The sequence below is a fragment of the Gossypium arboreum genome, chromosome 1 (assembly GCF_025698485.1).
Source record: "Gossypium arboreum isolate Shixiya-1 chromosome 1, ASM2569848v2, whole genome shotgun sequence".
In the NCBI taxonomy this organism is placed as follows: Eukaryota; Viridiplantae; Streptophyta; class Magnoliopsida; order Malvales; family Malvaceae; genus Gossypium; species Gossypium arboreum.
In genome coordinates this window covers 121,408,387-121,419,451 of record NC_069070.1, presented here as the reverse complement: position 1 = coordinate 121,419,451, position 11,065 = coordinate 121,408,387, and the positions used below count along the sequence as shown (strand labels likewise).

Below are 11,065 nucleotides of genomic sequence, written 5' to 3'. Positions count from 1 at the left end.
GTATGTGTTTAAATACCACTATATGTATATTTTATTGCTTTTAAAAAATAAAAATATTAAAATACATTCGAATAATATAATTTATTTTAATTACAGAAAGATATTTTCAAAATATTTCTAATTAAATTGATACTTGGTTAATTTGTGGGACAAATTCAGTTAGATACTTTATTAATAATATAATACATATACAATTGATAGAGATAATAACTTGTGTATATTAAAATAAAATGTATAAAATATATTAAATAAAACTTTGAATGAATGATAAAGATTAAAGTTTTACTAATCTAATTGATGCTATATGCATATTTTATAATAAAATGTCAATTTTAGAGCTGATATATAAAATAAAATATTTAATACACCAATAAAATAACAATTTCATATAAAAACATTTTTCAAAAATCAAAACCAAAGATTTTGAATTTGTAAAATTTTAATACCTTGATTTAAAAGAACTACTTATTTATCACATTTTTCGGTTTAAAAGAAGATTTAGGATGAAAATGTTTTGAGCCTCAACCCTAACATCAATTTTTATAAATAAGTTTGACCCCATTTAGAACCTCCATCACCAAAATCAAACTAAGAGAAAAAGAAACCCAGAAATTCCCTTTTTTTCAATTTTTTGGGCTCAAAACCAAGTGGAGAGGACGAGAAAAAAGGAAGAAAGAAAGAAAAAAAACAATGGGTTTTGCTTCATTTGTTGGACGAGTTTGCTTTGCTTCCATTTTCGTTCTATCAGCTTGGCAAATGTAATCCTCTCTTTATTTTAACATTTCATTAAATCTACATCTTGGGTTGTTTTTTAAATTTGTTTGTTTTTTAGATTTGGGTTTTTATTATTGTTGCATTATTTTTGGCAAATGATGGATTATTGTTAGTGTTCTTTAAGTTTAGACGTCATAATTTGCCTGATAGGACAGTATTTTGTTTAGATTGTTATAAATTGCCTGATAGAACAGTGTTAGTACAAAGTAATAGTTAGCAAAATCGGTTCACACGGTGGCCGCCGTTCAGAGAATATAGAAAATGGTAATAGTATAGTTAGAGTGAGCGCTGGCTGAGGTCTACATGCATCGAAAACCATGCGACGCGAGATGTAGTTGTCTCCATTGGCTGAGGATGTTTGGTTAAAATGGCTGGCTTGGCGAGGTCCTTCGGACGATTCTATATGGTTAAAGTAGTTGACTAGGTGAGGTCTTCCCGGTGAGGAGGAGATATATGGCGAACAATGCCTTGAACCTTCGTCTTTGGAGAAGATGAATTTGAGTGTGTTTATTGGTTTGACTCTTCATTACTCTTGAAATGCTCGACCTATTTGGATAGGAGTATGGTAATGCGCCTCTCCAAATGCACGAAAAAAGTAATATGTCAACACTCGCAGTTGAGTTCGAGTATAGTTAAGTACATATCTGGTAGTTGACTCAATGTCTTGAATGTCCAAATTGTTTACAGAAATCCTACCTCAACATTATAGCTTGGATGGTATAAATCCAGCAATCGGCGCTGTAGTGAATTTTACTTCACCGTTGCTTCAATGCCCTAAATGCCTGAATGCTTTACCGATCCTGTTGTCACCATTCCGGCAATTGGCCATGTAGTTAGTTTTACTTCACTATGGTGACATATCCAATATGTTGGCAGGTTCAATGACTTCGGGGTCGATGGTGGACCAGCAGCAAAGGAGTTGGCACCAAAGCTTAATCTTGCTAAGAAACATTTATCTTCACAATTCCATGTAAATTTTCTGGATATTGAAGTAAGATATACCTTTTCTCTTTGAATCACTTGTAATGAATTTCTTGATCTTGCTGGATATGTGTTCGTGTTTTGTATGATGTGTGAAGACCTTTTTCCTCACACAGGTTAGACAATTAGTTTTAACTGCTATTGCTATGAAAGGACTTGGTGCTATTCTCTTTGTATTCGGCCATGGTTTTGGAGCTTTCCTCCTGGTTAGAATTTCGTTTCTTTCAGGTGATTATATGTTAATTTCGTGTAGCTGTTCCGTCTTATTCTTTCTTTTGCCGTAGATAATGTATTTGCTGGTTAGCACTCCTATTCTCCATGACTTCTACAACTACGGCTCCGACGAGCCCGGATACAATATTCTGCTCGGTGATTTCTTGCAGGTATTTTACATATGCATATTTAAAGTGTTCCCTCTGCATTACTACAATGTGTGGACTTCATTGATTTTCCCGTTAATGGCAGTGTGTTGCACAATGCGGTGCGTTAATTTTCTTCTGGGGAATGAAGAACTCAATAACAAAGAGGCGGAAGAAGAAAGCCCCGAAGTCGAAAACTGCTTAGTTTATATCCAAGAGGTAGCTGGTGAAGATAGTTGCAGTGCCAGATAATGTTTTGCAGGTCTATCCGTTACTAAAAGAAGTTTATTTTTAGTTCATTATTCACTAAACGTTTCTTTTGCCCCCTTGTTCATTTACGATGGCAATTCGATTTTGAGTTCAAAAGTAGGGTTTAATGAATACTCCTATTGGATTCAAATTGGACCGGGAAATTTTCCGGCTTCCGGCTTCCGATTTCCTTATTGTTTTCCATTTCATCTTTAGATTATTTAAGCACACACTTCTTCCAGGCTACATTCATTGTTCTTGTTCCGATTGTTTTCAAGTCATCAAACATTGATCTCATCGTTCATCTAAATGATTTCTTGTTTTGATTGTTTTCAATTCATCGAACATCGATCTCATCCTTCATCTTACGGAGTTGTAAGTAATTGCAAGGTGAAAGTTCGATTAGAAAATATTTTACACAGATTCATCCAAACATTAGAAAATATTAGCTTTTTCAAGAAAAGTAAATCATTTTTCAGTGAAATAAATTGAGTCAAAAATGAAAAGTCGAACCAAGAAATTTAGGAGAGAATAACAATTTTGAATCAGCCAGACAAGCGATGGTAGTAGATTTATTCATGAATCGAGCTATCCATTTAGGCTTGAAGCTTTATCTAAATTTTGGAAGGTTCAGGCAAAAATATTATGCCCGTTTAAAATATGGGTCAGACTCGTGTTTGAACATTTAACGCTCGAGCTCAATTTTTTTTTTTTTAAGTTTGTAATGTTTTATATTTTGTTATTTTTATATATTATATATTTTATAACAAATTAAAATTAAACATATAGTAATATATAATACTAGTATAATGTAAACATTAAAAATTTTAAGATGACTATATATAAAATGCAATAAATAATAAATAAAAAATATTAAATATTAAATTAAAATAAATATAAAATTATATTTTTTAAAATTAAAAAATATATATATAGGCAAACTTAAAATGAGTTTGGGTTAGCCATTTACATGGGCAGGTTTGAGCAAAATTTTAAGTCCATATCTTGAACTGAATAGGGCTTTGGGTAAATATATAGTATGCTAATATCATGTTTAGGCCTGTTTTGAACTTAGCTCATGAATGCCACTAGGTGTTAGCAACCCTATGTAACACATCAACAATGGTGTGCAACAGCACTTCATCGCCTTTGCCCTCATGAACTGTTTTACATGCACTTGCTCAATCTTCACCGAGTGTCTCGAATCTATTTTCATCTCCTCCATACAATATAAATGTCATTTACAATATTTCCTGATTTTTCAGACATCTTACTCTATATAAATGTTAAACAAACAATTTTCAGCATCTAAACTTTGCTCGGACTCATCATTTCTATGGTATGTATCTCTAGATTCAAATTCAACACCCGATTTAGTTTGAGAATCGACTAAACTCTAACTCTGATACTGCTAAAATGAGACACTTATTACTCAGCCCAAACGACAGACCCAAATACGAGGTATCACATTTTGTTACTAGAGCAACTCAAACAATTAACATACATTTTATTGGAGCTAATCTAAAAGAAAATGACATAATATAAAAGTTTGTGTTAATCGGTTGTAATGCATGTATTCTAGGTACAATGGGCCCATACATAATGATTTGGGATTATACGGGTCAAATTTGAAGTCGGGAGACAAATCCTAAGTTAAATGCAACAATGTCTCGTGACAAGTTTCTCCTATTTTAAACCTCTAGATTTTATGTTTATTGTTTCGAGACATTGACGTTCATGTCTTGAGACAATGACTCTTATGTCAAGACAAGTCTCATGACTTAGCTTTCCTTTTTCGGACTCTTAATTTCGATATTTTCTATCTCGAGACAATGAAATAGTAATGCAACATAGAATACTTTGTTGTGTATTGGTATTTAATTATCTACTTAATTTTATTATAGAGCAACAACAACGTAGTTATTCAAATGTTCTTAGATACATCAACATACGATTATTCAAATTAAAAACCAAATCAAACAGTAAAACCCATACCTTAAAAGTCATGGTTTAAATCAAAGCCTGGCAATGGCGTATACTTTGTGGGATAATCCCAGTATAGCAGAGAGCTGAGGGTACAATCCTTTCCTTATCTCAGCGTAAACCTCACCGTGCCACTTCCTTTTCCCTAAGTTCTCCGCCAAACATACGCTTGCCTCCCTCACTTCCGCTTCACCGTCGTACGCCGCTTTCACAACCCCTCTCTTCTCTGCCTCATCTCCCTTCATCTTCAACCCTCGTAACAACAAATCGCGACGGACTGACGCGTCGCCGATCATTTCTTTGAACAACGCGTTGATGTAATCGGGGAGTGTCAGCGCTATGTCCACCTCAGGCATCCAAAGTATCCCTCTGTCTTTCCGCATGATGAGATAATCGTGGGACAATGCAAGGGTGAATCCGGCAGCAACAGCGTGACCAGTGATGGCGGCAATGGTGGGCATCGGGATGGAGAGAAGAGTGGCGATGACGGGCTTGAACAAATCCGCCATGTGTTGTAACCGTTTTACGGCTCCTTGTTCGGACCCGGCAGCTTGCGCCCAATCAAGGTCAAAGCCGTAGGAGAAGAACTTACCCTGGGCTTGGGTAATAAGAGCCGAACCACAAGTAGCTTGAGCCTTGACCTGAGAGAGAAGCTTGAGGAGGGAACTGATAAGATCGGGGTTAAACAGATGCCGGTCTTCGCCGGTCAACGTTAAAATAAAGAGGTTGCCGCGCTTCTCTAACGTACACATGGCGAATTTCCTCTTTAAAATTTATTCATGCAAAGTGTTCGAAGAACCTAAAATGATAAAATTTTAATTTAAACTCTTTATAATTTATAAATTTTAAATTAATAATGATAAAATTATATTTTAATCTTTAAAAATATAAAAATTTAATTTAACCTCTTTAAAAATATAAAAATAATATATTATTAAATTAATAAAATTATATTTTTTACTACCATAAAATATATAATTTAATTCAATTACTCAAAAAATTTTCGAAGTCGGCCATTGACTTATAGCTTCTCTTTGATTGGGGTCGATGGAGTTAGTAAATTCGCACGTTAATTGCAACTTACGCTATCGATATTTTCAAGAAAAATAATTAAACAATTGTTTATTGTCTATTGTATGCATCAATTTGTTGGAAATGCAATGTTTAAGTTGTCAACAATTTTTTTAAAAGAGTCTCTAGAATTTTGCGACTTGAAGTTTGAGCAGAGGTCATCATAGGGTGAGTCGGAGCAGTTTTAAGTAAAAATTTAGATCCGTTTATTAGGTCTAAACTCGATTTAGTTAATTTATATTATTATTTTTTATATTATATTGTTTTTACATAATTTTAAATATATATATAGTACATTAAAAATATTAAAATTATAAATATTTCTAAATAAATTAAAAATAAATTTTAAAAAATATGTATATTTAAATAATATTAAGATATATGCAACTTAACAAGAATATGTGTCTAAAATAATAACAAAATTAATAATAAAACAAGAGTTATATAATATCTAACAAAATAATAGCAACATAAATAGTAAAATTGTAGCAAAACATGGAGAAAACAACGAGAAAATATCATTAAAATAACAAAAAAAAACTAATTTTTTGTCATTTAGTGAATTAAATATTTTTTTTCACTTGTGGTCGATTGAGTATTAGCTCGATTGGTATGGGTATTATTATCAATACAAGATGACGTGGGTTCAAGTGCATTGAAGTACATTATCCCCTTATTATGGGTTAAGAAGGGACTTTAGGTAGTTCTAGGTATTGTGTTAAAAAAATAAATATGATTAGAACCTATAATTAAATTGTTCAAAAAATGATAAAAAATGAACCACATGTGATGGCGTGATGGCCAAGGGTGTTTACCGCCTCAAGTGTGGCCTGGGTTCGAGTCACGCTAGTCACGTTTGTTGTTTGGGCTTTACCTTGTTAATGTAATTCACCAAAAAGAAGGATGAAAAATCAAATTCCAAATTTACTATAATTTTAGAGAACTAAATTTCAAGCTTTTGACCATTCTTTATAAATGGAATCAATTGTAGAAAATTCGACAAATTAGGATGAAAAAGTCAAACCAAGAAATTCACAATTTTGAATCGTTCAAAAAAAGAGAGCAATGGTAGCAACCCTTTATAACACATTCACAATGGTGCACGACCTAGCAGCCTTAGCTGCTCTAAGTGCACCCAAACTCAACATTCCTATGGCACGTACCACTAGACTCAAGTTCAAAGCTTGATTTAGTCCTAGAATCGATTATATTCTAGCTCTAATACCACCAAAATGAGACACTCCTCATCGAATCCAGACGACAGACGCAAATGCAATGTATCACATTCCGTTGTCAGAGCAACTCAGACAATTAACATATATTTCATTAGAGCTAATCTAAAAGAAAACACGACATAATATAAAATTTCGTGTTAATCAATTATAATGCATGTATTCTAGGTACTAGGGCTCATACATAGTGATTCGGGATTATACAAGATCAAACTATTAAAATGCAACAATATATCTTCTGATAGTAAAGTCATGTTTCATGACAAGCTTCTCTTGTTTTGAAACTCTAGACTAAAACATTCCTAAGTTAAACCGATATGATATCAATTTCATAAACACCAATATGGCCGCCAGAAACACATGTAAACATGTAGATTTAGAAACACCCCGTGCATCATACTAACACTTATAGGGGCATATAACTAGCACAACTATAACCATGCATATAATATATACATGTAAATTCAACTTTAAAGCTTAACATTAGTACCTCTTTTAAGTTCATAACATAACATAGTATACCAAAAGGTCCAAAATAAAATATCAACTCATAATTCATCTTACATGCCACTCACTATTTATCTTCAAAAGAAATACAAATGTTGCTAAATTGAGTTCTATAGCTTCTTGCAACATCTCATAATTTTTGATGCAGTAAATAGTAATGTATCAAGAACGTATAAGAATAATTATCAAGAAAACATGATTGATATTACTAGAATAAACATATTGGAGGTGGATTAGATATTTGGAGAAAGTACAAATAATGAAAATTTTAGTAACGGCTAAATTGAAAATTGGTGAAAGTTGGAGGACTAGAAGTGTAAATTTACCACTTTTGTAGGAGAGGTGAAAATTTTAATACATATACTTCTAGGATGTGGCATGGATTTGTATTGACATATGAGATTGGAAAATCAAGTTAGGAATTTAATTGAATAAATTGGAAAGTAAAAAGATTAAAGTGTAATTTTTCTATTTTATGGACAAGGGAACTAAATGCAATTTTTTTCATCTTTTAATAGATTTTTGAAGACATAGTTATGGGATTAAAATTTCCATGAAATGAGGTGTAAAGTTTAGTGGAACTGCTTGTTAATTAAAGATGAAAGTTGTGGAAATTTGATTGATTGGTGGCAAAGAAATGGATTAAATTGAAAAAAAAAAAAAACATGTTGAATTTTCTACATTTTGGCATGGGAAACGGCAGCAAGCAGCAGCAATTGACAAGGAGAGAAAGAAAGAGAAAAGAGAGAGGGAGGGGGGGGGGAAGAAAGGAAAAGAGAGAAAAAAAGAAGAAAATTTTCCATGAAAATTTCTTCAATTCTACCTTAAACTTATAGTTAAATTTCATCGTCGAGTGTCATGGGATATTTTTTAACATAGAAACCAATTAATTGAAGAAGAAGGTGATTAGAAAGTAAAAGAGAAAGGTATGGTTTTCTCGAGATTTCTATGCTATTTGAATTGGTTTCTATGTTAAAAAATCCATGATTTTTTTTTATCAAATGAAAGGTTTCATTTCATAAACGAACTGGTACAGCAAGGGGACCTAAAGCCCAAGAGATACATGAGATCAAGCCCAAAGGCTAGGCCCAAGAGTTCAAACCAACAAAAGCCCTAGCAACACACAACACCCCGCGGCCGTCAGTAATGGAGGAGGGGAGAATGGGAGACCCCGCACGACTGTGAAAAAGAAATCGGCTCAAGAACCAGGACGAAGCAGAGTGAAGCACGAGAAAACCCGAGAGCTAGAGATCACCAACATCGATTACAAGCTTTGACAGTGGAGGAGCCAAGGACTAAAAGACCCTCCGATCAGTCGGCCATGAGCAGCCACCAGAGAAACACTGGTGCGAAGACACCACCAAACCTTCGAAACTCACTACGGTAGGAACTCCAGCAAACAACCAACGTCGGAAAAGGAAAACCCAACACTCCACATATCGGAGGGAAGAAAGCATTAAAAGGAAACATCCAAGGCATAAACACCAACCACCATAGAGGTGACCAGGGACAAAAAGGTCGCGGCCGAACGCTAACAGTCAAAGACCGTCAGTCAAAAGGTGGATCGACTTTGGGTTATTTGCCCCAAAAAAGCAAAGAAAAAACCCATTATGGTGGTTATAGTAGTGAGCGGCGCCGTCCCCCGGCGGGGCGGCTGCTCACTGGAAATTTTTAGGATCTCCGGCTTTGGGTTTCCTTGTTTACCATTTCAACTTTAGATGATTTTTGCACTTACCTCTCTCGGGCTACATTAAGTTGTTCCGATTGTTTTCAATCATCACACTCCGATCTCATCTTTCATCGAAAGCCGAAAGGGATCACAAGTAAATACAGGGTAGGATTGCGCGCAGTCCGATTGAAAATTGAATCAATTCAGGTTCGGGTCATTCAAATACTTTATTGTGTATTGATATTTAATTAATTGTATTACACAACAAGAACAACACAAATATTCAAATGTTCTTCAAATACATCCAAAGCAACAACAATAGCATTGGATTACTCAAATTAAAAACCAAATCAAACAGTAATGAGTAAACTCACACCTTAGGATTCATGGTTTAAATCAAAGCCTGGCAATGGTGTATGCTTTGTGGGTTAATCCCAGTATAGCAGAGAGCTGAGGGTATAATCCTTTCCTTATCTCGGCATAAACCTCCCCGTTCCACTTCCTTTTACCCAAATTCTCAGCCAAACGTACGCTCGCTTCTCTCACTTCCGCTTCGCCGTCGTACGCCGCTTCCACTACCCCTCTCTTCTCCGCCTCGTCTCCCTTCATCTTCAACCCTCGCAGCAACAAATCGCGGCGGACCGACGCGTCGCCGATCTTTTCCCTAAACAACGCGTTGAAGTAATCGGGGATTGTCAGCGCTATGTCCACCTCGGACATGTAAAGAACCCCTCGGTCTTTCCTCATGATCAGGTAATCGTGAGACAACGCGAGGAGAAATCCAGCGGCAGCGGCGTGACCGGTGATGGCGGCGACGGTGGGCATCGGGAGGGACAGAAGAGCCGCGGTGACGGGCTTAAACAAAGCCACCATGTGGTGTAGCCGTTCCGCGGCTCCTTGTTCAGATCCGGCGGCTTGAGCCCAGTCGAGATCAAAGCCGTTGGAGAAGAACTTACCTTGGGCTTGGGTAATAAGAGCTGAGCCACGAGTGGCTTCAGCCTTGACCTGAGAGAGAAGGCTGAGAAGGGAGCCGATGAGATTGGGATTAAACCGGTGCTGGTCTTCGCCGGTAAATGTTAAAATAAAGAGGTTGCCGCGTTTCTCCAATGTACACATGATGAATTTCCGGTGAGTTTTCCGATTCGCTAAAGCTTTGGAATCTACGGCTTTTTTTGGTTTTTGTGTCTTAAAATAATAATAAATTAAAAGATAAGGTATTTCATAAGGGATGACGTAAGAAAGAAAAACAAACAACGATGGACCGTTCTAATAATTTATTATTATTGCTTGCGTGGAAACTTAAAATTTCTTAATTATTAATTATTATCAATTAAGTATTAACTCGATTGGTAAATACTGTAAATATAGGAGGAAGTAGGTTCGAATGCGTTAAAATATATTTATTTTTTATTTACGAGTTTGAAAAGTGTTATAGTTAATTCTAAGTATAGTATATAATCAAAATTTATAATAAAATTATTTAAAAATCTTAATTATTAGCTTAAATTACATTTTTATAGTTAAAAAAAGAGTTTAAAGGTCATCATAAAATAATTTATTTTAGATTACTTTTTTATAGAAAAATGCTTAATGATATAAAAAGTATTTCAAAAAATCAATTTTGGAAAAGAAATTTGTGTTCCCGTTCTCTATATGAATTGAGCATTGGACAAAATTTTTCTGAATATATTATATTTAAAAATATTAAATGAATTATATATATTTAATAATTATATATTTATATATATATATTAAATCACCAACCTAATAATAATTAAATTCATTACTCTTTAAAAAAAATTTACCTAACTAAATAACTTGACCGTAAATATAAAATTTTAAAATTATATTTAATATAATAAAATATTTATTATATTTATGGTAGTATTTTTAATATAAATATTTTTAATATATTAGAGAACTTTTATTTTAACTTTTTTACGTATTTAATGTATTATATTTTTTAAAAATATATTTTTAAATAAAAATTGATCTTTAAAATCAAATATAAGTGGGTCGAGTTAAACTTGGATTTAAGGAAATTGGACTGGACTTAGATAAAAAGTTAAAAGTCCAATATTTTATCGATTTAGACCCAAACATGGGCTCAATTCGGCCCGACCCTGCACTTGAAAAAGAAGAAGAAATGATAGAACTTGAAGGGCCCTTAAGTAAGAGTGATGCTGTTAACCGTGAATTGGTTTCTCTAGAGAGGGAGTTGGCAACTCTTTCCAAGAATA

At 34.0% G+C, this 11,065-nt stretch overlaps 3 protein-coding genes across 4 annotated transcripts; 1 reads left to right on the top strand and 2 right to left on the bottom strand.

Moving 5' to 3' along the window:
• Positions 1-421: 421 nt before the first annotated feature.
• On the top strand, positions 422-2,609 carry LOC108482008 (uncharacterized). 2 transcript variants are annotated; one of them, XM_017785113.2, is made up of 5 exons: positions 422-758; positions 1,651-1,765; positions 1,872-1,961; positions 2,040-2,138; positions 2,221-2,609. In XM_017785113.2, the coding sequence occupies exons 1-5, from the start codon at positions 691-693 to the stop codon at positions 2,317-2,319; spliced, it is 471 nt and encodes a 156-aa protein (XP_017640602.1). In that variant the 5' UTR covers positions 422-690; the 3' UTR covers positions 2,320-2,609. The 2 variants fall into 2 exon arrangements, with proteins under 2 accessions (XP_017640602.1, XP_017640603.1); XM_017785114.2 differs by lacking the exon at positions 1,872-1,961 and having other exon boundaries at positions 467-758.
• Positions 2,610-4,222: 1,613 nt separating this feature from the next.
• LOC108482545 (enoyl-CoA delta isomerase 2, peroxisomal-like) lies at positions 4,223-5,149 on the bottom strand. Its single transcript, XM_017785675.2, has one exon. The coding sequence runs from the start codon at positions 5,096-5,098 to the stop codon at positions 4,379-4,381; it is 720 nt and encodes a 239-aa protein (XP_017641164.1). The 5' UTR covers positions 5,099-5,149; the 3' UTR covers positions 4,223-4,378.
• A 3,890-nt stretch (positions 5,150-9,039) lies between these two features.
• LOC108480097 (enoyl-CoA delta isomerase 2, peroxisomal-like) lies at positions 9,040-10,034 on the bottom strand. Its single transcript, XM_017782951.2, has one exon. It carries the CDS (start codon positions 9,939-9,941, stop codon positions 9,222-9,224), a length of 720 nt encoding a protein of 239 aa, XP_017638440.1. The 5' UTR covers positions 9,942-10,034; the 3' UTR covers positions 9,040-9,221.
• Positions 10,035-11,065: the final 1,031 nt, after the last annotated feature.